The sequence below is a fragment of the Melanerpes formicivorus genome, unplaced genomic scaffold (genome assembly GCF_026170545.1).
Source record: "Melanerpes formicivorus ecotype bairdi unplaced genomic scaffold, bMelFor1.0.p_v2 SCAF_120, whole genome shotgun sequence".
Taxonomy (NCBI): domain Eukaryota; kingdom Metazoa; phylum Chordata; class Aves; order Piciformes; family Picidae; genus Melanerpes; species Melanerpes formicivorus.
Window position 1 is genome coordinate 538,815 of NW_027142472.1, and position 25,018 is coordinate 563,832.

The 25,018-nt window shown below is 45.4% G+C and overlaps 2 protein-coding genes across 7 annotated transcripts in view; one reads left to right on the forward strand and one right to left on the reverse strand.

Moving 5' to 3' along the window:
* The window catches only part of JADE1 (jade family PHD finger 1), a 55,824-nt gene extending 37,552 nt beyond the window's left edge, over positions 1-18,272 (forward strand). For all 6 annotated transcript variants that reach the window (XM_068167598.1, XM_068167596.1, XM_068167594.1 and 3 more), the window contains 6 exons: positions 860-1,071; positions 1,785-1,952; positions 2,695-2,811; positions 11,763-12,293; positions 13,749-13,866; positions 14,720-18,272. In XM_068167598.1, the coding sequence (XP_068023699.1) occupies positions 860-1,071; positions 1,785-1,952; positions 2,695-2,811; positions 11,763-12,293; positions 13,749-13,866; positions 14,720-15,621 (2,048 nt within the window). In that variant the 3' untranslated portion in view covers positions 15,622-18,272. The remainder of the gene's footprint in view (positions 1-859; positions 1,072-1,784; positions 1,953-2,694; positions 2,812-11,762; positions 12,294-13,748; positions 13,867-14,719) is intronic.
* A 2,465-nt stretch (positions 18,273-20,737) lies between these two features.
* SCLT1 (sodium channel and clathrin linker 1) overlaps positions 20,738-25,018 on the reverse strand; it is a 28,365-nt gene continuing 24,084 nt past the window's right edge. Inside the window, 3 exon segments of the mRNA XM_068167599.1 lie at positions 20,738-21,688; positions 22,696-22,791; positions 23,931-24,009. Of these exon segments, the coding sequence (XP_068023700.1) occupies positions 21,626-21,688; positions 22,696-22,791; positions 23,931-24,009 (238 nt within the window). The 3' untranslated portion in view covers positions 20,738-21,625.

Consider the following 25,018-nt stretch of genomic DNA (forward strand, 5'->3'; position numbering starts at 1 on the left):
TGACTTTGCAAGGGGAAGGTGATTGCAGATGTGTATTATCTTTCTTGGTTTCACAGGGTTTGTGTGGTGGGATTTTGTGGTGAAGTTTGTTGTAGCATCAACTTGGAAGTATCTCAGCCAGCACGTTGGCACAGCAAAGGAGAGCTGGAAGCCAGTGGGGGAAGGTGATTACTTTTTCCGCCCCCCTCCCAGGTCTACAAGAGTAATTTAATTAAATTTGAATCACAATACTGTAATGTAGCTGTGGTGTCATGGACAATGTCCTGATGGATGCTGTTTGACAAACACCAAATCCCAGATGAGGTGTTGCAGTTAGTTATTGTCCCAGATTAGATTTATTACCACTGTGGTTTTTTGCTTTTTAAACCAAACTAATGTCTGGTGTAAGGGTCTGATGGAGACCTTAATTGGGCTTGCACCCTATTGGGCTGGCAACTACTGTTGTTAGAAACTGCAGGTTTGCTCCAAGTATGATAGCAGATGTCATTGATTGCCCTCCTCTAACCCCCATCATGTTTGGTTCAAAACACTCTTAAATCTTTAACCAAAGAGTAAACATCTGCACTGCAGAATTGAAGCAAAAGCCATACACAGTGGTGTCCTGGGAGGAGAAATCAGAACAAGACCAGGAAGCCAACATCAGTTTATGAACAGTTTTTCTCAGGATTTTGCAAGATTGGTTTGGATTGTTGCTTCTGTTTAATACAATTAGAAGCTGAATTTTGAGTTTGTTTTAGTGCTGGATTAGGCATGATTGTCTAGCAATGCTGTGGAGGGGGTGGCTGTATCTAACCAGCTGCTCAAAAAGCTGAGTTGTGGGTTATCACTCCTTAAAGAATAACAACTCCTTGTTTCCCAGGGATGCCTGAGCTGGACGAGTACATGATGGAAAGGGTCATAGAAGGATTTGAACAGCGATGCTATGATAACATGAATCATGCTATCGAGACAGAAGAAGGACTTGGGATTGAATATGATGAAGATGTTGTCTGTGATGTCTGCCAGTCTCCAGATGGAGAAGATGGCAATGAAATGGTGTTTTGTGACAAATGCAACATTTGTGTGCACCAGGTATGGCTGTCAGGGGGATGGTGGGGGCTGTAGGGATGGTGACAAAAGCTTTTCCAAACCATTAAAGATAACAGATTGGATTTTTTTCCCCCCATGACAGACACTGATCTGTTCAGTTGCTGCAGAGTTCACCATTGAGCTATGGGATGAATTCAGAATTCATTGAATTATTACATGTAATTCCAGAACTGCCATGCTAAGGGGTTAAAGTGATCTTTATTAGCCACCATTTCTGCTGTCTGAATGAGAAGCAACCCCCAATGCTTTGGAATAATAGTCAGCATTGCACAGCAGAGCACTTGAATTTGTGGTTCTTGCCTTTTGAATTAGATGTGGTTCAGCTCCCATTCACTGTAGTCTGATACTGCACTTCATCCCAGATCTCTGCTGGTGGGGTTGCCTGTTGGGAGTCCCCTTGCTCTGTGGGCTGGCAAACAGGTTCTTTATTTTCCCAGCTGAAGTGGGTAGTGGTTTTTTGCCTCACAGCTGGTCATGACTTCTGCTCCTTTTATGGAATGATCTGTTTGGGGAGTGACTGGGCAGTGTGGTTGTCTAAGTTTATGAAAGCATCCTGAGATCATCCATAAGCTGATGTTTCTGTGTTTTATTCCACAAAGAACGTTGTGAGAGTTGTGCGATGCTCTGTGTAAACAGCCTGAAAGTAACAGGTTGTTGCCTATGCTTTCTCTCTCTGCCTGTAATTGGCATCTCAGGCCTGCTATGGGATCCTGAAGGTGCCAGAGGGCAGCTGGCTCTGCAGGACCTGCGCGCTCGGCGTCCAGCCCAAATGTTTGCTGTGTCCCAAGAAGGGCGGTGCCATGAAGCCGACCCGGAGTGGTACCAAGTGGGTCCATGTTAGCTGTGCCCTGTGGATCCCAGAGGTAGGTACTGATCCTCTGGGAGCTGAGGGCTGCAGTGATTCTGGGACAGGAGGAGTCTGTCAAAGACGTTGTTCAACTGAGTGTGTGTTCATAGAATCACACAATGGTTCAGGTTGGAAGGGACCTCAGAGATCGTCTACTCCACCCTCCCCTCCATGGGCAGGCATGTCTCTCAACTGGACTGGGCTGCTCAGGGCCTCATCCAGCCTGGACTTGGACACCCCTAGGGAGGAGGCAGTGCTGCTACACTAAGTGTAGTATCTGTATGGTATAGAAGACAGTGTAAAAGATTTTCAGATAGATGCAAAGCCTGGCAGGATGAAGCATCATCTCTAAAGAAAGTAATTACATTACACTTGTCAACCAAAACCAGGCCTCAAGAAATTAGGCTTTTGCTGCTGGCAAAACTCATTTATAAATAAGTACACAAAGTACAGTTTTATTTTGTGAGTGGAACATGAAAGTCGAATCAGGAAGGTTTGGATTTGACAGTGAGAATTCCTGTGGGTTGTCAATGGTATTCTTCCTGCATGGTAATTTTAAATTGGAGAGCTTCACCTTGGAACTGTTCATGCAATGAGGAAGTTATGTTTTGAAAAAAGGAAATTAATATATTATTGTTTTAGTTCCTCAGAAACTGAGGAACTTGCAGCATGATTATTTTGCCCATGCACACAAGAAATTTGATATCCTTGATAAAATTATGTAATAGCAACTCTGTGCTTTTTAACCTTTCTCTTAGGTGAGCATCGGAAGCCCAGAAAAAATGGAGCCCATAACAAAGGTTTCTCACATTCCCAGCAGTAGATGGGCACTGGTGTGCAGCCTCTGTAATGAAAAAGTCGGAGCTTCTATACAGGTACATAAACTGCACAAATCCCCACATGCTTTGTTTTGTCGGTTTTTGGCAGATACACAAAAGATGTACTCTCAGCACACTTTGCTTGGGTTCCTGTTTGTTAGTAAGGACTGTAGTTCACACGCAGTGCTTTTGGATGTTGGCATGCCCTTACTTTCCAGGAAGATCTTGATAATAATGCCAGGTTGTCCCTGAGACTCCCGGATCTGTTGCTATGCTGATACACATAACAGTACTTCGGAATACAATGTAAGCGTTGTTGAGGAGAGGAAACCCCCTGCGTTTGTGTCATCTACCGCATAGGGAAAGAAAGCTTGAATGCTGAAAGCAACATGTCTGCTGGTGCCCATTTAATGACTTCCAAGACAAGTTGGATACCTCAGGCGGAGCTGAGTATTGCCTGTAATTACCTGCATTTGTTGAGGTGCTGAGCATGTCTAGTTCTCAGCCAAGTCAGTGGAACTGAACGCTTTCGTTGATGATAAAAGTAGATGTAGCTTTGAATTTCTCATTTGAGGTACCAATCAATTTCTCATTTGAGGTACCAATTAACTTTGGACTGTTCTAGCTGTAACTGGTTTTTTTCTTCAACTGTTTTATTGTTGGTCTAGCTTTTAAGTTGCTGAGGAGAATGTTTGATCATTCAACATTAGGTTTTTGGAGCAGTAGGAAAGAAGCAGGTTCTTTGACTGGTCTGCCCTGAGATCTCTGGAAGCCACAAGCTGCCATGAACCCCACTTCCTCCAATGGTTGTAGATAATTCAGGAGCTCTTGGTATTCCTAAGTAGAGAGGAAAAAGCCCTCCTGGGTCTGAATTTCCCAGTTCACACTGCTGTAGCAGCAGTGCCCTATTACCATGCTGACTGCTGGTACTCATTGAGTTCAGTGATGGTGACTTTCTGAAACAGCAAGATGGGGCAGAAGCAGAACAAAGGGCTAGTCTTAATAGTTCCAAAAAGACATTATTTCCTTATGCAATGCTTCGTCGGGCAGCTTCCTCGAGACAGCACTCAGACCAGCAACCGCCGGGGACCAGCCGCTGCTCTCCTTTTCGGGCTGCGGGAATCGCCATCGCTGCCGAGTTTTTAGCCGCGGGGAAGGAGCAGCCGCTCTTTCACGTGGTCAGACTCGTGGTCCCAGCGGCGGGAGCGGCTGAATTTAAAAGGCTCTGCTGCGGCTCGGGGGGTTCACTTCGTCGGGCAGCTTCCTCGAGACAGCACCCAGACCAGCAACCGCCGGGGACCAGCCGCTGCTCTCCTTTTCGGGCTGCGGGAATCGCCATCGCTGCCGAGTTTTTAGCCGCGGGGAAGGAGCAGCCGCTCTTTCACGTGGTCAGACTCGTGGTCCCAGCGGCGGGAGCGGCTGAATTTAAAAGGCTCTGCTGCGGCTCGGGGGGTTCACTTCGTCGGGCAGCTTCCTCGAGACAGCACCCAGACCAGCAACCGCCGGGGACCAGCCGCTGCTCTCCTTTTCGGGCTGCGGGAATCGCCATCGCTGCCGAGTTTTTAGCCGCGGGGAAGGAGCAGCCGCTCTTTCACGTGGTCAGACTCGTGGTCCCAGCGGCGGGAGCGGCTGAATTTAAAAGGCTCTGCTGCGGCTCGGGGGGTTCACTTCGTCGGGCAGCTTCCTCGAGACAGCACCCAGACCAGCAACCGCCGGGGACCAGCCGCTGCTCTCCTTTTCGGGCTGCGGGAATCGCCATCGCTGCCGAGTTTTTAGCCGCGGGGAAGGAGCAGCCGCTCTTTCACGTGGTCAGACTCGTGGTCCCAGCGGCGGGAGCGGCTGAATTTAAAAGGCTCTGCTGCGGCTCGGGGGGTTCACTTCGTCGGGCAGCTTCCTCGAGACAGCACCCAGACCAGCAACCGCCGGGGACCAGCCGCTGCTCTCCTTTTCGGGCTGCGGGAATCGCCATCGCTGCCGAGTTTTTAGCCGCGGGGAAGGAGCAGCCGCTCTTTCACGTGGTCAGACTCGTGGTCCCAGCGGCGGGAGCGGCTGAATTTAAAAGGCTCTGCTGCGGCTCGGGGGGTTCACTTCGTCGGGCAGCCCGTATTCTCCTGTACGCTCACGCGCCGCCCATTTTTTTTTTTTTTTTGTTTTTTTGTTTTTGTTTTTGTTTTTAAATTGGCAGTAGGTGCTGTGGCCAGGGACAGCCATGGTTGTAACTCGCAGCAAAATCTCCCTTAAAAAATCAGTGTCGACCCAGACGGAGGTAGAACAGAAGCAGGTAGCTGTCCAGGTATCTGGCTGTAGAGAATGCTGGAGCCTGGCCCTTGAGACGCAGGGTAGTGGGGGCAACTCTTGTATAAGGTGTGAGCAGGTTGACTATCTACTTAATATGGTGGCCAGACTGAGGGATAAGTTTGCTAGCCTTAGATATGTAAGGAAATGTAGGAAAGAGATGAACCAGAGGAGGAAAGAGATGAACCAGAGGAGGAAGGAGATGGACCAAAAGAGGAAAGAGGTGAATCAGAATCAGAAGAGGAAAGAGTTGAATGGGAGTAAGCAGGCTCTGCAGGCTCCCCCAGCAGAGGCTGGTTATTCAAAAAGCAGAGGTGAATGGACGCAGGTTACTCTCAAAAGACGCAAAGTTAAACCTCCTTGCCTCCCCTCACCTTCCCCACTGCTCTTAGAAAACAGATATGGAGCACTGGAAATTGAGGGTGAGGTGGTCCTGATGCCGGAGGACACACCATCTGGGGTTCTCCCTAAAGCTAAGCAGCCTAAGATTAAACAGCCTAAGGCAAAGCAGCCTAAGGTCAAACAGTCTTCTGCTGGCATCAGGACCTGTTCCCTCAATAAAAAGAGGAGGGTAGTTGTTATTGGTGATTCCCTTCTGAGGGGAATGGAGGGCCCTATATGTCGGCCTGACCCATCTCATAGGGAACTCTGTTGTCTGCCAGGAGCCCAAGTTAATGATGTTACCAGTAGGCTGCCTAAACTGGTACAGCCCTCTGACTACTACCCCTTACTAGTTATGCAGTTAGGGAATGATGATGTTGTAACCAGAACTCCCAGGGCTATCAAAGATGACTTCAGGGCCCTGGGAGACCTGGTTGAGGGGTCAGGGGCACAAATAATTTTTTCATCAATACCTTTAACTGCAGGAGGGAATACAGTAAGGAACAGGTCAGCAGCTATAGTTAACAAGTGGCTTAGAGGCTGGTGCAGTCAAAAGAATTTTGGGTTTTTTGATATTGGGAAACTTTCCACTGCACCAGGCCAGCTGACAACAGATAGAGTACATCTGTCCCAGAGAAGGGGAAAGATCACTGTATATGAGAACGGACTGTCCCCCAAAGATAAAAAAATCCTGGGTAGGGAATTGGTGGGTCTCATAGACAGGGCTTTAAACTAGTTTCGAAGGGGGAAGGGGCTGAAGAGAGTCCTCTCAGACAAGAGTCTGGGGGCGACAAGCTAGAGTTGGAGGTGAAACCAGCAGCCCAGCTGAAGTGCATGTACACTAATGCACGAAGCATGGGTAACAAACAGGAGGAGCTGGAAGCCTTGATGCAGCAGGAAAATTATGATATAGTTGCCATCACAGAGACGTGGTGGGACGACTCACACGACTGGAGCGCTGCAATTGACGGTTACAAGCTCTTCAGGAGAGACAGGCGAGGAAGAAGGGGTGGAGGGGTGGCCCTGTACATCAGAAAGACACTAGATGCCATTGAGATGGAGATTAGGGATGATCGGGTTGAATGCTTGTGGATAAGAATTAGAGGGAAGACCAGCAGGGCAGACACCCTGGTTGGAGTCTGTTATAGACCACCCAACCAGGAGGAAGATGTTGACGAAGCATTCTATAGGCAGCTTAGGGCTGTCTCAAGATCTCCGGACCTTGTTCTCATGGGTGACTTCAACCTGCCTGACATCTGCTGGGAACTCAACACGGCAGAGAGGAGACAGTCTAGAAGGTTTTTAGAATGCATGGAGGACAGCTTCTTATCCCAGGTGCTGCGAGAGCCTACCAGGGGCAAGGCTATGCTTGACCTCCTCTTCACCAACAGGGAAGGACTGGTGGGTGATGTGGTGGTCGGAGGGTGTTTGGGGTCCAGTGACCACGAGATAATTGAATTCTCGGTTTTTGGTCAAGCCAAGAGGGGCGGCAAGAAGACCTCCACTCTGGACTTCCGGAGGGCAGACTTTGGGTTACTCAAGGAACTAATTCAGAGGGTTCCTTGGGATAAAGTCCTTAAAAACAAAGGGGTCCAGGAGAGCTGGACCTACTTCAATGAAGAATTGTTGAAGGCTCAGGGACAGGCTGTGCCAATGTGCCAGAAGATGAGCCGCCGGGGCAGACGGCCAGCCTGGATGGTTCATGAACTTTTAATGGAACTGAGGGAAAAAAAGAGGGTGTATCACCTTTGGAAGCGAGGGGAGGCAACCCACAGAATGTTTAAGGATGTTGCTAGGTCTTGTAGGAAGAGAATTAGGGAGGCAAAAGCACACTTGGAACTTAAACTGGCCTCTACTGTGAAGGACAACAAAAAGTCCTTCTATAAATACATTAATAGTAAGAGGAAGGGGAAGGAAAACCTCCACTCCTTGGTGGATACGGAGGGGAACATTGTAACCAAGGATAAGGAAAAGGCAGAGATACTTAACACCTTCTTTGCCTCAATTTTTACTAGAAGGGCAGAACGTCTTCCTGACAGCTGGTCTGCAGAGCTAGCAGAAGGAGCCAGGGAGCTGCACAGTTTCCCTATGTTCCATGAGGCGGTAGTTGGAACTCTCCTTAGCAGCTTGGATCCCCACAAGTCCATGGGACCAGATGGGATTCATCCTAGGGTGCTGAGAGAGCTGGCAGATGAGCTGGCCAAGCCACTCTCCATAATTTTCCAGCAGTCCTGGCTCACTGGCGAGGTCCCAGAGGACTGGAAGCTGGCCAACGTGGTGCCCATCCATAAGAAGGGCCGGTTGGATGAGCCAGGGAATTACAGGCCTGTCAGCCTGACCTCAGTGCCAGGCAAGATCATGGAACAGGTCATCCTGAGTTCAATAACACAACACTTACAGGATGGCCAAGGGATCAGGCCTAGCCAGCATGGATTTAGGAAGGGCAGGTCCTGCCTGACCAACCTGATCTCCTTCTATGATCAGGTGACCCGCCTGGTGGATGTGGGGAGGCCTGTTGATGTAGTCTACCTGGACCTCAGCAAGGCCTTTGACACCGTCCCCCATAGCAAACTGCTGGCCAAGCTGTCAGCCCATGGCTTGGACGGGAGCACACTGCGATGGGTTAGGAACTGGCTGGAGGGCCGAGCCCAGAGAGTGGTGGTGAATGGTGCCACATCCAGCTGGCAACCAGTCACTAGTGGTGTGCCCCAAGGATCAGTGCTGGGCCCTGTGCTCTTTAACATCTTTATTGATGATCTGGATGAGGGCATTGAGTCCATCATCAGTAAATTTGCTGACGACACCAAGCTGGGGGCAAGAGTTGATCTGCTGGAGGGTAGAGAGGCTCTGCAGAGAGACCTGGACAGGCTGGACAGATGGGCAGAATCCAACGGCATGAGATTTAACACATCCAAATGCCGGGTTCTGCACATTGGCCACAACAACCCCATGCAGTGCTACAGGCTGGGGTCAGAGTGGCTAGAGAGCAGCCAGGCAGAGAGGGATCTGGGGGTGCTGGTTGATGGTAGGCTTAACATGAGCCTGCAGTGTGCCCAGGCAGCCAAGAGGGCCAATGGCATCCTGGCCTGCATCAAGAACACTGTGGCCAGCAGGAGCAGGGAGGTCATTCTGCCCCTGTACACTGCACTGGTTAGGCCACACCTCGAGTACTGTGTCCAGTTCTGGGCCCCTCAGTTTAGGAAGGATGTTGACTTGCTGGAACGAGTCCAGAGAAGAGCAACAAAGTTGGTGAGGGGTTTGGAACACAAGCCCTATGAGGAGAGGCTGAGGGAGCTGGGGCTGCTTAGCCTGGAGAAGAGGAGACTTAGGGGTGACCTTATCACTCTCTACAACTACCTGAAGGGAGGTTGTAGACAGGCTGATGATGGTCTCTTCTCCCAGGCACCCAGTACCAGAACAAGAGGACACAGTCTCAAGCTGCGCCAGGGGAGGTTCAGGTTGGATGTTAGGAAGAAGTTCTATACAGAAAGAGTGATTGCGCTATGGAACGGGTTGCCCGGGGAGGTGGTGGAGTCGCCGTCATTGAAGGTGTTCAGAAGGAGACTTGACGGGGTGCTTGGTGCCATGGGTTAGCTGTTTGGGTGGGTTGGATTGGTTGATGGGTTGGACACGATGATCTTGAAGGTCTCTTCCAACCTGGTTTGGTTTATTCTAATAAAGTTTATTCTAATAAAGTTTATTTATTCTAATAAATAATCAACCTATAATGCCAGCACTGTAAAGCCATGTTTCATACCAACAGCTTGCATTCTTGTGCCAGTGCCAGGTTGGCTCATTGCATACTTCTGAAATCCTCCCTGCAGTTTCAGTTGGAATTGGATTCAGCACTGCAGCCTGTGAGCTGTTGCTGTTAAATAACTGAACTGATCTGCACCAGAGCACTTCAGACTGGGCAGTGTGGTTTCACCCCCATATTTATAATGGTCTCTTAGCTGTAAAGCATTTGCAGATCCTTTACAGTGTAAAATCACTCAGAAGTGTTAAATAATCCCTGTTAAGAACAATATTAAATTCTGGAGAGATTGAGAAAACACTTTGCCAAGCCCCAGATTGTTGAAACAGGAGACACTTGGTTTCCTGATACATGAGATGATAAAACTTTGATCTACCTTACTGGAGACCAAGTGATGAGATAAGGAGGGGTGATCCACTTGGGGCAGTGCTGTGATTGTGTAGAAAAAGACAGTAAAATGTAGTTAGTATTGTGGTAACACTCTGCACCTTCAAAGTGCCTCACATACTTCAGCAAAACGACTCTCAGAAAGCTCCTTGAGACAGATAGGAAGACATTACTATCTCTTAAGGAGTCTGAAGCTGTAGAGCTCTTCCTGTTCTGTGGCTAACCTAACCTTACAGGATCCATGATGGTAAGAGCAGCATTAAGACACAGAAATGTGTAAAGCCCTATGCTTTTTAAATGTAAGTTGTGCTCCATTTCCTTTTTTCCTCTGCTCCAAGTCATTTGATCAGGTTGCCAGAAGCTGTACACCAGCAGTGCAGCAGTAGTTCCAGCGAAGCCTATGAGTCCATTTCCAGTTAAGGAATGCATAAAATAGTAAATGTTAAGTTAAAAAAATACATCTGTCTACAGCATATAAATTTGCAATGGTAATTCTTCCTCACAGAGCTGTCCCTTCCTCTGCTGTTAGGCAGCTGAAACTGTTTTGTCCATTCTCCAGACCAGTTCTGAGGGAGGACTTAGCAGTTGAACACTTGAGTATTTATGTAGGTTGGTGTGCAGGGGAGAAGGAAATGTCCTCCCATATTTCTTCTGATGCCACCTCTCCCCTTCTAGTGATGAGTTGCAGGCATTGTGGCTGCCACTTCAGGCAGCCCTACGTTTAAAACGATGGGGGAGAGACAACAAATGAGTTTTGCCTGACACGTTACAGGAGTTGTGTAAATCTCGGTGCCCTTAAAGCTGGCAGTGGGAAATACTTCGATTTGTATTCTGGACTTCGGTACAGCAGAGAACATCACACAGAGGCACTGCAGTAGAAGGGAAGTAGCATTGGCTGGATGAACTGAGGAGATCCTCCAGAGTTCTTATGGGTGTGCACAACAGTTAAGCCAGCGGCTGGAAGTGTCTGTTGAGCAGAGAGCAGCTGCAGCAGGCTTGGAAAAAAAAAGACTGTATTCTCCCACGTTCAGCAGGTTTCCTTCCAATGAGGCAGGCTTTCCCCTCTTATCACAGTAAAACATCAGCCATGCTAAGAGCTCATTATTCTAAACAGTAGCAGCTTGGGAACCATGGTGAAAGAACTCTTCTGTACTGTTAGGTGTTCAGCTGGGGTGCTTTTGCCCTCTTGATCAGTAAGAGAGGAAAGGGCAAAGGATGATTTGGTATTTCTTACATTGATTTTATTAAAGGATGTTCATCTGAAACTTCTACAGTTTAAGCTCTGTTGTACCTTCATATACAATCTAGCTGCTGAGTCAACCTGAGCAAGAAAACCTGGAGGAGAGAGATTTGGCTTCTTTGCAAACATTCTAGTGCCTAGTGCCTCTGTAAGGTTCAGCATAGCTTTATTCCCTCCTGGTTAACAGCAGTAACATTCATTTCCACCTGAAATTCTTTTTGCTGGAGGCAGAGGCCTGAGTTGATACAGATGCCTGTGTCTGTACACATACATGTATCGATTTAAACCTTCCAGTTTGTGGCTGGCAATAGCTATGACAGCATTTGGCAAGAGAAAGTTACATATAATGCAAATGGAGTGCTACGTCAGCTGGGCTAGTGTCCATCACTCCACAATGGATAGGTTCACTGGGAGGGAAGGGAAGGGACAGAAAGTGGAATTTCCTGTTCTGATCTCCCAGGTGAAGGCTGTCGTCGGTGAAGTAGTAATTGATAGTGATTTAATAGTTGACATTTATAAAATTGGGATAACAGGGAAAATGAAAATTCCCCTTGGTGGAGGCCTTCTGGGTAGCCTGGGTCCAGGTGCTGTGGAAGACTTTTAATTACAAGTACCAGGCTGGCCTGGAGCCACCCAGATGTTTTCCCTTCCCTGCCATGTGGGTGCAGTCCAAGGGGGGATGTGTTGCTTTGTGTAACACAGTCCTGGCATGAGTGGTTCAGCTAGGAACACTGCTCCTAGGTTCTTCAGCAGCAAGGGGCTAACCACTCCTCTCCCACTGGGCCACTTGATCATAGCCTGGCCTGAGAGCACCAAATCCTAAACCTAATTACAGAGCAACAAAGTACACACAGCTCAGCAGCAGAGCACGGTGACAGGGTTATTCTTCCAAGGCAGCTCTGGAAGCTCTGTGACTTCTTAAATCTAATTTGATTAATTTAATTTCTGTAGTGTTCAGTGAAGAACTGCAGAACAGCCTTTCATGTCACCTGTGCATTTGACCGTGGCTTGGAGATGAAGACCATACTGGCAGAGAATGATGAGGTAAAATTTAAGTCCTACTGTCCCAAGCACAGCTCCACCAAGAAAACTGAGGATGAGACTTTCAGTGAGAGCCCTGGACAAGAGAATGGGAATGGGATTCAGGACAGCTCTCTTCCTGCCCGCATGGACCCTTTCCACAGCATAGATCAAAACCGGGAGGAGGCCCACAGGGTCAGCCTCCGCAAGCAGAAGCTCCAACAGCTGGAGGATGAGTTCTATACATTTGTGGAGTCTTTGGAAGTGGCTAAAGCTCTACGGCTGCCCGAGGAGCCAGTGGAATTCCTTTACCAGTACTGGAAGCTGAAGAGAAAAGCTAACTTCAACAAGCCTTTGATTACCCCAAAGAAGGATGAAGAGGACAATCTGGCTAAACGGGAACAGGATGTGCTGTTCAGAAGACTGCAGCTCTTCACACACCTCCGGCAGGATCTAGAGCGGGTAAGCCGTGGCACTGCCTGCGCTTGGGCGAGGTGTGCTGGCCTTCGTTAGCAGAGGTCCGCAGTGATGTGCTCAGTTCTTGCCCTTGTGTGCTCCATGCTGCATCTTGCCTCAAAGTTGTATTGTCAGAACAGATCCTTAATGCTGAATTTCCACAGCACACCAGTTACCCTGTTCAAAGAGAGGGTTAGCTCACAGAGCCAGCAGGTCTTGGTTTGTGATATCCAATCTTCTGACTGTCTTGCTGCATTTCTGCTCATGCTGCTTTACTGATTAACACTGCTTGCTGGGGGCTGTACTGCAACCCCCAGCTGCAGCTTTTCTACCCTTTAAGGGCTTTCTCTGCTCCTTTTATCTGGTGCACAAGAGGAAAAAGATTATGAAACATGCCCTGACTTGCATCAGATCAGGGTTTTGTTGACACAGCATAGTAGTATGACATTTCACAGGACTGTCTGCGTTGAGGTACATCTGACCCTTTAACAAACTGAATTCCATTCTTTTTCTTTTTTTGGGGGTTAGCTGGTAGAGTTTAGGATATGTTAAAACCAGAAGCATTGACGTTATAGTAAGTTTTTTACCTCCATCCAGCTTATGGCTCATGTAGGCCACATACTGAACCTGGCTCAGGAGGTCCGTCCTTAGCCTCAGTAACCTGTGGGCAAACTGGAGCCTCTATCCCAGAACGCTGTGTAGTCTTTAAATCAGGGCAGCAGATGCTCATGCAGCTTCCTTGTTAAGGACCCTGATGGCTAATTACTCTAACAAATCACTGCAGCTTTTCTTTTCAACCTTTTTTCTAGTTTCAGCTTCCAGCCCATGACCCTTCTTTTGCTGGGTATGAGAGCTGTTCCCCAGTCCATTTGTTACTGCTCCATGTGCTCACATTCTCTTCATCTTCCTTTTGATCAGCTAAATAAGTTGAGTTTGCCACCTTGTTCTCTGCATCTTAAATTACTCTTTATGTATCCTTTCCATTTTTAAGTGTCATGATAAGCCAGGATACCTCAGTCTAGCAATAATTCAAATATTTTACTGCTACATTTTTCTCACTCCTTGCATGTTCCATGCTATGCTTGTTGATCCACAGTTCCATGATACTAATTAAGTATAATTTTCTGTTGTGTCTCACACAGTAAGAGGCAAATGGCGCAAGGCTATTAAATACTGAGCATATGTGAGCATTTCCAGCACTTCTCTAGCTTCCCTCTGTATGTGCATATAGGTAAAAGCCATTCAGGTGTTCATAGAAGCTACTGCTGTGCTCTGGCCCTCCCAAATCTGGTGGAATAATCTGTCAGTTAAATAGTATTTAAGAAGTGTGTCGAAGAAGGTTAAATGTAAAGGCAATGTTAACTTGTTTAAACGGTGTATAGCACTTCATCTGAATTAATTCAAAGCACAGATGAAGAGAAGCACAATTCCTGTAAAACCCATCACCTTGCTGCCTCCTAGGTGCGAAACCTCACTTACATGGTGACCCGAAGGGAAAAAATCAAGAGATCTGTCTGCAAAGTTCAGGAACAGATATTTAATGTCTACGCAAAGCAGCTGGAACAGGAAAGAGTTTCAGGTATGCTTCAGTATTCACTTATTTTGTGTAAGGCTGCAGACACAAGCACTGAGCGGTTTGGTTACAGGCTAATGACTAATTATGAAGGACAATCAGGACCTTACTTGTTCTCATTAAAACCCTGCGTAGGCCACCGTGCCTTAGGAGATGGGAGAAAAAATGAGTCTTTGTGGCTCTAATGGTGGGCACATTGCTATAGAAACTGCTAAGGCAGTGTTCCTGTCCATGGGGCACTGCATGCTGCCTGCTTCAGATCATTCCTGGTGTCATTGTTTATAGACTCCTTATGACAGGGGACGGTGACTTACATTCAAGTGCCATATGGTACCTACTAAGCTTGTGGTTTGTCTGTGCTGCTGTGCATCATAGATGGCTGCTTGAAAGCTCAACTCTGAAAGGTAGCACCCTGTTTTTAAAAGAAAATGTTGGGTTTTTTTTCCTGCCTAATTTCATTGACAGTAATCTCTCAGAAAGATGAGTGCCTTCAATGTTACTGCATTAACTAGGTTATCCTGACAGTGTTCGGTACCTGCTGTGTTTTACATGAAATCAAACAGATCCACTCACTGGTTCCTTTGCCCACCCCCTCTTTGAGGAATCTCTGTCCTGGTGGCTACAACAGCACTAGGATGCGTATTTGCTACAGGTGTAGGTAGGTGCAGTGTGCCTAAAGGGGACTCAACCACACAGGTACTTTGTGGAACAATGACACAGCAGCATATTTGTCACCAAATACCTGTTTGCCCTGAAGAACATGTCAAGCATGGAGGACAGGTTAGAATAGGCATGTTCAAAAGTGGTATTCACCCAGACACCAAAGTGCTTGATTTGAACTTGATTTGTTTACATTTAGGTGTGCCTTCCTCATTCTCCTCAATGGAAAACACAGTGTTGTTCAATAGTCCATCTCTGGGCCCCAATGCCCCCAAGATAGAGGATTTGAAATGGCATTCTGCATTCTTCAGGAAACAGATGGGCACATCTCTAAGCCACTCTTTGAAAAGACCACACAAAAGAGACAGGGCAAGAAGCAGTGCTGGGAATGACAGCAAATCCCTGCCAAGGCAGCCCAGCCAGAGGGAAGGCAGTGCAGCACCAGGTGGCTTTTTGCACCTTGACAAGACCTTTGCAGACACACGGATTGTATCAGCACAGCAGAAAAATGGCCTAGTTATACCAGACCACAGAAAACGAAGAGACAATCGTCCACAGTGTGAGGTGATCAAGGCAGAACTCAAGGAAAAGACTTCAAAACACAACCACAAACCACTGAGACCCACAGAACTCACTCAGAGGCAATCAGAAAATAAAAGGGCTGTGAACCACTCCAGTGGTAGGTCAGCACCTGGCACACGGAGGGATATAGTGCCTAAATGCAACGGGGGTCTTGTCAAAGTTCATTCTAATCAGACAGTAGTAAAAGTGCCTACCACGCCCACCAGCCCGGTCAAAAACTGGGGCGGATTCCGAATTCCAAAGAAGGGGGAGAGGCAGCAGCAGGGTGAGGGCCCAGAGGAAACCTGCCGCCAGAACTCCAGCTACCCCTACCTGGGCATGGGCAGAGTTTCACCGAAGGACAGGAATAAAAGCAAGCTGAAGCCTGACAGCGAGAATGATGGGTACATCCCCGATGCTGAAATGAGTGACTCAGAGACTGAAGTGGCCGAGAAGAAGTGCAGACAGCAGAGGCTCAGTCCAAGCAGCACTATCAGCAGAAGGACAGACATTATTAGGAGAAGCATCCTGGCATCCTGACCGGACACAGGCACACGGGTCTCAGCACCGTGGTCAGTAGAGTCACTGCCTACAAGCCAACTCCACATTATTTATTGGTGTGAGAGAGGAGAGTTCTTAGACATGGCTGCATACTGACAAATTGGTAACACATTATTCCTGAGCTGTATAAACATGTTTACATGCACTTGAAGCTGGTGGTTTTTTTTCCCCCCCTACCCCACCCCAGTTCTGTGAGAAGTTTGCATCTCCTTTATTTGCAGCTTTCCTGAGTAAGCAGAAAAATGACGTCACTACTAAGAAAGGATTTGTGATGAACACTAAAATAATTTGCAACAACCTTTTAAAAGGTTCATCCTTTTTAGCTAAAAAGCACTGATAAAATTTTCCTCCTTTCCCAGACCTTCTGGAAAAGCACAAGCTCTTAATGTAACTAGTGTGTATTGGATCAAAGGTGGTTGTTTAACCATACTGCACTGCTAAACCACATCACCAGTGGTCACTGACCTTTGATAGTGGCAGGTCTTTCTCCTCCCTTTGAAGAATGTTTTCTGTTACGTTCACTTTGAGCAGAGATGGCAGCTCAATCCCCTCCATAAGCTCCAGAGTTTACATGTAAATACACCTACAAGATGACCAGTTCTAACTATGACATTATACTGAAGAAGGAGGAAGGGAGAGGTCAGGGCACAGCTGCCTCACAGTGCCACAGCTCAAGAAGACTCAGACTGAGCACAGAGGGGACTCTGAAAAGGTCTGAGAATGGGTCAGGCTTGTGGGTTACAGTCCCCTGTGGAACAAGCTGTCACCCTTCAGTCAGTCACCTGCTGCCAGGAGTATGATGACAATTCCAGAGAAGAAAGTCTAAGGCACTAGTCACTAGCATTTCCCAAAGCCCACCAGGTATGCACTACTGGGATGTACTGGGAAAGCCAGGCTTACAATATTCAAGGGTTGTTTTAAAATGAATATATATTTTTAAATAGAATAAAATGGAAAGGCAATAAATTGTGATTAGCTCTTTACAGTCAAATGAAGAAAAAAAATCATCTGTTCTGGACTAGATTTGATGGAAGAGGGAATTTTTTTTACTAATTGCAAACGGCAATAACGAGTAAGTGATGAGCAATAATATGAGCAGGTCATTGGGGTACGGCCTTGTACCCAGCAGAGTGCACATGTGGAGTGTTAGGAGCCTGCACACTTTGGAATTCTGCATAGAGTCAAGTCAGGTATGTACTGGTGACAACGCAGCAGTGTGTCACAGAGAGACAGGCATGAAGACCCCTTTCCCCCACCCCTTTCCTACTAATAGCCTGCCATTATAACAGCTGCTTTTTCTTGTCAGACCCTTGCCTCTTGAGCAAGGAGCATTTATTAACACAGTAGAACTCTGCCATAACTGAGTCTTCCAGAGGATTCTATCAAGAAAAGAAAAAAAAGGCTTATTAAGACTCTTACCTTGCTATGCAAATTGTCACTTAAATATCTAAGTATTTCAGCTGTGCATCCCTGTTACTTGTTTTAGAACCCAGAAGTCTTGACCTTCTGTGAGGAAGGGGAATTTTGTGTATAGTGGTGCACTTCTGCAGCACCATTGGCTGCTCCCAAGAAGCTAAATTGGCTTACAGAGGTGAAAGTCACACAGGGCACTGGTGAATCTCAAGCTGTCGTCACCCTTGAGATGTGTTAAAAGTACTTATCTGATCACACAGCAGCAGACAAAAGGTAAAGGCAGGTAAGTTCTACTTGACATAGAGCAGCATTTTCCAGACGGGCACTTGTGTTTTCTGTAAGAAAGAGGCTCATGACCATATGGGGAATTGTTTGTCAAGCCATAGTTGGAATAATCTAAATTAATATTCTAAGTAAAGATTTAACCTCAAGCCAGTCTGAAGGAGGTACCTTGTTAATTTGCACTATTATGAATGCTAATGTTGTGCAGAATTAATGCCTTATCTGTTTTGCTCCCCACCGTTTAGGTTAATAAGCTTTCTAATGTTTCAAGTTAAGCTGAACCAAAACCAAAAAAGCTGTAAGAAGACTGCAGTGTGACCAGCTCTGTAGGTTAGCTTCGTCTCCCCTGCTTAGTGCTCAGCAGAAGAGGTGTTGTAAGTACAGCAGTGACAATAGGAACCCGCCCCTGTATTTTGTTGGGATAGAGGCATTAGCTGAGTTTCTGTTTGTGAGCGTTTCCTTTCCTTGTGCAGACTGACCAAGAGACTGTTGTCTACGATCGGTGTGTTCTGTCAAACTGTAGGGTAGTTGAACTTCTGTAGAGTTGCCTGGAATGCCATTTGTTAGGTTATAAACTCTCACAAATCTAAATGAAGGGTTATAGGTGTTGTGTACAAAGCTTAATTTCAGAAATTTGAGAAAATTGTCATTACATTTGTAAGACCTTGTACAGAAGATTTTTCACTATGTGCCTAGCTTTGGTGTCCATTCAGCTGAAATGAATTACAAAAGGTGCATGAAGAGAAACAGATAGAAATTAAAAGTATATGTAGAGATGACTATTTTATATTACATGGCCCAATCCTGTATTTATTTTCTCCCTTTTCTGAAGTATTTATAAAGATCTAGTTGAAGACAACTGTATTTTTTGTTAAACTATTCAGTAGAATTGTGCCTTTTTGTCTGTATGTGAATAAATGCTGTACATTTTTGCAGTAGCCTTGCCCAGCAGTGTTTCAGAATCTGCAGGAGTTGGTTGGTTTGGATTCTCTGCAAACATTTCACTGCAACGAGCTGAATGCCTTTCATGGTTAACCTGAGCACTTCATGTGGCTAGTCACAGGTACCAGCAGGCTCTGGTTACTGACAGTTGTGCCTGTCCCATCCACAGAAAATGGTATGCTTTTGCCTTCTGATTCTCAAACAGATTCTGCTTCTCTCAAGACAGTTTGCATTTGTTGATACATAATGTTTTTCAAAGGCCACCATTGCCACATGTCCCACTGGACTAGGAATATGATGTGTCCCAGCTGTAGGTCTTCCAGATAAATACACTGAATGCACACTGCCACCATGAACTGCCTACCGTCAGGCAATGCTGACAGAGAACATTTGCTGCTGTAGCAGGATCTCTAAGAGACCAGGCCTGAAGCACACAGTAGGTTCCTCTTGCTTCCTCTAAACCTAAAAGGTGGAAATGCAGAATGGACTTAGAGGACAAGGTTTGAAGGTGTATGTCTAGCAATACATCTTGAAAAGCAGTAATGGGTAAGTAAATTTTCTCAGAGCTGTACATGTATCACATGTATCACCTTGTGGGCAACCGTGAGTGGTACCCCTCAAAAACATTTCAAAGCATGAAGATGAAAGGATGCCTCTCCTAGGAATTGTTAGTGCTAGTAGAAGCTCTTCAGAGTGTGAATAGAAGTCTGACACAGGTTCTTACAGCTGATTTATGGTCTTGCCTCTCTCTCAGAGAGGTATTGCACTGCTGGGGTTACCCAAGTAAGGTTTGGGCTTTAGTCAAACAGACCAGGAGAGAGTTTGTGTGCAGTTAATAGACCTTTCAAGATCTGGCCCATGCCAGGAGGTACAGGACTCTTGGGAACACCCCAAATGAAACTCGGACCTCCTCTGTTGTCAGTCTCTCTCACCTGTTGAATGGGAGTAACTGTTCACCTAGAAACTCTGCCTAAATAAACATAGTCAAGATTAGTTTTAATCAGTGGGAAGCATTAATTTCACATTAGGGCATCTTTGAAACAATCAAAACCTGGTGTTGGGGTGGGAAAGGAAGGCAGGGGAAACAAAAACTTTACAGGGGAAGAGTGAGAAGTACAGAGACAGAAACAATTCAGTTTCCTTAGGGAAAGAGCAAAACTACCCAGCAAGACCCAAATTGTAATTGCCTCAGCAAGTGCCTTTCCTCTGCAAGTCCAACTTGTGAGCAGCATGCCTGCAGCCTTCTCTAGACACCAAACAGAAATGAAAGGAAGTGGTGGTAGGATGGCAAGCCTCACCTGACAATATTCCCTCTGTGGCTCAGACAGATGGTTTTGGTCATTTTTTATCTGCTCAGAGGATTAAGCAGACAGGTGGGAAATCTCTTTCTTTTCTGTGTTACCTGCCATCATTGCTCTGCCACTTACCATTAGGTGCTTCTGTCGCCATTGCAGTTCATATGCTGAGCACAAGCTCAAATAAATACACCTATCATTAAAAAGAACCAAGCAGATGCCCTTCTGTGCCTCAAAGAGCAAACCCAAATGTTCAAAACCATACAGTTGCCTGCCACCTTCAGCCAGGCTTCACTTCACAGCTAGAGCCTCTCTTCAAGAAGTGAATGGGATTAATGGCTCAGACAAAATCTTCCAGGTGTTCTGTCATCACCTCAGCTGTACATTATACAAATGAAAACACCATGCTTGATGCTTCCCTCCCTCTATCATGTGTGTGGCTGATTGATGAAAATCTCCCCACAGCAGGCGTTTGGAGCTGCTGGACGGTGTATCCATTTTGCTTTGAACATTCTTTGAAGTCTCTTAGTGGAATTAGAGGTTGCAATGGATACAGGCGTATAGCAAGCCAGGAAAGAGCTAGTGAAGAAGTGTGTACAGCTGTAGGAAGTAACAGCTTACTCTGCAGAAGCAGGAATTTTTCTTGAGGCTGTTTCTATCTCGTGGGCTCTACTTGTACAGTCAGGTTTTTGGGAGGTGGCACAAACTTACTTCCATGTGGTAACTGACCCAGGTCTGTCCTCTAAAATGTAAATATGGTGAAGAACCCCCGTGACAGATGTATGAGTGTGTTAGTCCAAACCAATAGTTTCCATCAAGCGCTGGGTAAGCATTATCTATCAAGTGATTTACAAGTTACAAAGTGGAACAATACTTGTCACGTTTAAGATGTGTCACGTAAGTCCAGGATGGGAGCACTTCAACATCAGTTAACACCTATCTGATGTTTATGATCTGTGCTGAAAGAGAACCTTAAGTTCAGCTGCACTTTTACAATTATATATAGGAAGTTTCTCAACTGTCCAAGAAAAACATGTATGTGAGAAAATTCAAACACATCAAAAGCCATAAAAGCTGGATGACTGAATGACTTCACCAGCTTTGGGCAAATGGAAGTGAGAGAGAACTTACATTCCCAGACACACAGAAACAGATTACAGTCCTTAGAAATGAGCTGTAGAACACCCACAGCAGCAGTTTATTTATTTACTGTTTCCCAGGGGCATCAGAACAAACTGAAGATTGTTAACACTGGAAGATAGTGGGAGACATTTCTCACCTAAAATCCCTAACCATAAACCCAGCAATCATTTGACATTCATGATGTAATTATTATCTTGCTACAGTTCATAAAAGATTTTCAGAGCATTCCCAAGTTACTGCAGTACAGAGGAAAATGAAAGGTGCCAACTGCATGTGAGCAAAGCTGCTTGTGAATTTCAGTAGAACTTTATCTGTTCCCTGTGCACAAGTCTTGTCACAGCTGGAGCTGGTGCTTTCTAGACCAAAGCCCATCAGCAGCCACAGCAGTGGATCAGATTGTTTCATCTGCTACATTAAGAGGACATTAATTACAACATTCTGCAGTCTTCTTCCATTCTTTACTATCAATACAGAGTATATTAGATTCATAGAAGTGTTAGGGTTGGAAGGGACCTCAAGGATCATCTAGTTCCAACCCCCCTGCCATGGGCAGGAGCACCTCACACTAGATCAGGTTGCTCACAGCCACATCCAGCCTGGCCTTAAAAACCTCCAGGGATGAGGCTTCTACCCCTTCCCTGGGCAACCTGTTCAAGTGTCTCACCACCCTCATGGTGAAGAACTTCGTAACATCCAATCTGAATCTACCCATTTCTATTTTTTCCCATTCCCCCTAGTCCTGTCATTACCTGACACCACTTCATCCACTCCTTTCTTACCTGAATAAACCAGAAAACGTCTATCTTAGGTTTTACAAGCCTTGCCATGTATGACTCTAATGTTCCAATATGAAGTTTCTCCAGCGATCTTCTCAACTCCAACAGAGAATAAGTGAACAAGGCATGTGTTTAAGTATTTTCCATATACTTCAGGGAAGCAGCTTTTTTCTTCTGTGCAGTTATCAAGCTGAGCTGTAATTCGAAAGAAAAAGTTAGTTTCAGATACAGGCTTTTGCAAGATGCAAGTATCAGTAGAACTTCAATCTGGAAGTGATCATAAAGGATAGGGGGCAAGCATATGGAAGTGGAGAATTGGGGTAAACAGTAGAATGTACAATGCACTCTATAGATGACTACTGCTTTTGTCTTGTTTCAGATCCAAGATGGTGAAAGATTAGGTAGCAGGAGTACACTTACAGAATACATGTGTTAAACATCATCCTGTATTGTTTCTGTTTCTTACCGAATTGCTATTTTTTTAATAAGAGGGCAAGGCAGTTCTGATGTCTGTCAGTTCACAGGACATGGCATGAGGTACACAAGGTTGCAAGATGAACACTAAGCAGGTCTGCACTATCAGTTTTGTCTTGCAACCACTGCACACCATTTCCCCCTGCTCTTTGTGCAGCCACCCAGTGAATTAGACCAGAGAACTCCATCAGGCTGAAGAACTCCATAGAGTCCCCACAGAAGAGCTAGAGCTGCCCTAATGATTATGGAAACAGTTCTCTAGCCATCAATGCAAGACATGCCTGGTTTTAAAAGAGTCCCCAGGAGAGAAGTGTAAGAGTCAGCACATTTGCTCTTTATCACCTGATCCATTGCTTGTGACTGCTGCAGGAGGCTACACCAAGCTGAAGAAGCCTGCTTTGTGTAAACAGGAGCTACAGGTAAAGAGGTTTTTCCTCTGTGAACTTGCTGTCATTTCTGAAGATGGCAATATTCGTACACCTTCATTCGCATGTTTGCAACCATGTAAGTTTAACGCACGTCAAATTTGTTTCCATAAACAAATCTATGCTGGTGTTCAATTGAACATGCATCAGAGTTGTGCTGACATCCAAAATACAGCTGCTTGTTAAAATTCTATTAGTAATACTGCACATAAACGATCACCTCTGCTCCAGGAATGGTACAAAGGGATTCAATGAGGTTGTCTCAGTGCCCTTAGGTAACACAGCTTTTTGTTAGTTTTATACCTTTTGAGATGCTGTAGTTGCCCTCTGTTCTGCCTGGCTCAGTCGCCTTTGCAGCCTGTTGATGTATTCGCGACATTCCATCATTAATTTTTCATCCTGTGTAAATGAAATACCTTATTACAAATGCAAAGTTGTTCTTACTGGATCCATACATGCTGTAGTGAAGAAGCTTAAGCCAAGAAGAACTTAAGTGGATCTGTTTACTACTTAAAAAAAGCCTGAAGACATACTGCTGACACATCAGAGAGAATTTCCAGCTCAAGTATGACATCATTTGAGGTTTCCAATCACTCAGAGTGGTCAGGAGAAGTTTTACTCATTTCACCATCTTGAAGCAAGATGCATAAAAGCTGGCATTTTAATCCAAGTAAATGAATTCACACAATCTTACAATGCAGATGTTTTAGCTATACTCAAAGGGAAAGAGGCTACACTTAAGTAAGTGAAATGATAAACTTACTACAGATCTTTTTATCTAGGGGTCTGTATAAAGCCTTAACCACTGTTTACTTACTGAAATCGGGTTTTGCATCAGCCCCATTTCTCTCCAAGTAACAAAAACCCCAAACCAAAACCAACCCAAAAAACCCCCACCACCCCCCAAGAAAACCAAAAACCAAGTAACAAACAAACCCAAATCCGACCAAACAAAAACAACACAGGAGAACTTTTCCTTAGAATTGGATGTTATCCTGGATTTATGAGGCTGACAGGATAGCTGTTTCTAAAGTGGCCATTAATTATTGAACAGTGCACATTCCAAAAGAAGCCTGCCCTTAATCTTTAATGGATGATTCCTTTATCTATATGCATATATGCACATGCAGTGTCAGTTATACTATACAGTATGTGAAGAATTTGCTATATCTGCACGTGCTACGTTATCCACACCACCATAACTACTCCCTTTTAGGGTATGTCTGCATACACTGATAAAAGTGACCTTGGAAACATTTCCTACATTATCTAGAGTTGCTAAATTAGTAACCTTGGAAGATGATCTCTCCTTTACCTTTTCCTGTCATTTGAGAGTAAAATTAATTTCTCTCCCTGCCATTGGAACGCATCAGTCAGCAGAAACAGTGGGGGTTTTCCAGTTATGACTACTCCTGTCAAAAGTCATTAATTTTTCTAAACCAGCAGCACAACTCATCTAAATAGGTTTCTGTAAGATCCTAGTGTGCCTGCATCAGGCAGTAACTGAAAGTTGTTGTCATTATCAGTCATTATCTTACCTCAGTTACCTTTTCATTTGCCATTTCCAGCTGAGAAATGAGCTCCTGGCTACGAAGTTTTTGTTGACTCAGCTCACTTCTATGAATCAGAAGAAAATATGCTGATTAACACAGAGTAAAGCATCAGTTACTGGAATATTGGATACAGCTTTGAAAATCAATTCTTAAACTCTGACAAACCATCTTCATTGTTACCTCCCCTTAGAGGAGTATCTAAATAATTTTCTAAACTAACAATTCTCCGTTGGTGACAGCAATCTGTCTCCTGTGCTCCTCCTGAGGTGTGGAACAGCACTCTTAACCGCACAGGCCGTAACCAGACTGCAAGAAATTATTTTGACAACTCGATCACAGTGAACATACAGTTAAAGGAACAGTTTAACCTTGTGAGCATCAGGAAAGATGACAGCTATTGAGCCAGAGAGTTGATGCATTCTAATTGTTAACCCTCCCCCAAACACACATGATGAGATTTTTCTATTAAAACTGAGCAGTAACCCCAACTGTTGAATAATCAAATCAGTCCCTACTCCGTATTGTCTTTGTTAAGTGAATAGGAAACAAAGGTGAGCTTTTAGCGTTTTGGCAGACGGGTGATAAATCTGCCAGCTGTAGCAGGAACACTCTGCAAAATTCTCCTATGACAAATATAGCATGTGCCAGCTGGGGTTTTTTGGTTGAATTATACTATAATATGCTTCAGTTACTCTTGGTGATTATGAATTTTGTATACTGCCAGTACCTGCAGCTGTCTCTCATACTGTTAATTTTTTTCTTTAATGAACATCTTAAAATAAGCAGCCATGGCTGCCAAGCATTACAGAAATGCAGCCAAGAATAATTTTTCAGAAATGGAGGAAACCTCTTCGTCTCAAGATGCTGTGCAATTCACTCCCATCTACTGTGCAGCATGGAAAGCGAAGGCGGCAGCCATGGCCCACGCTTCGTACACCAGCACAGAAAAGGCCATTCTTCAGAGGCAGCTTCTTTTCAGTTATGTAAAAGATAAACCTGAGAATTCCAAAGCCCACACATGGCCACTGATGAGTCAGAGAGTAACTATGACAGAAATATTTCAGAAGTAGAAA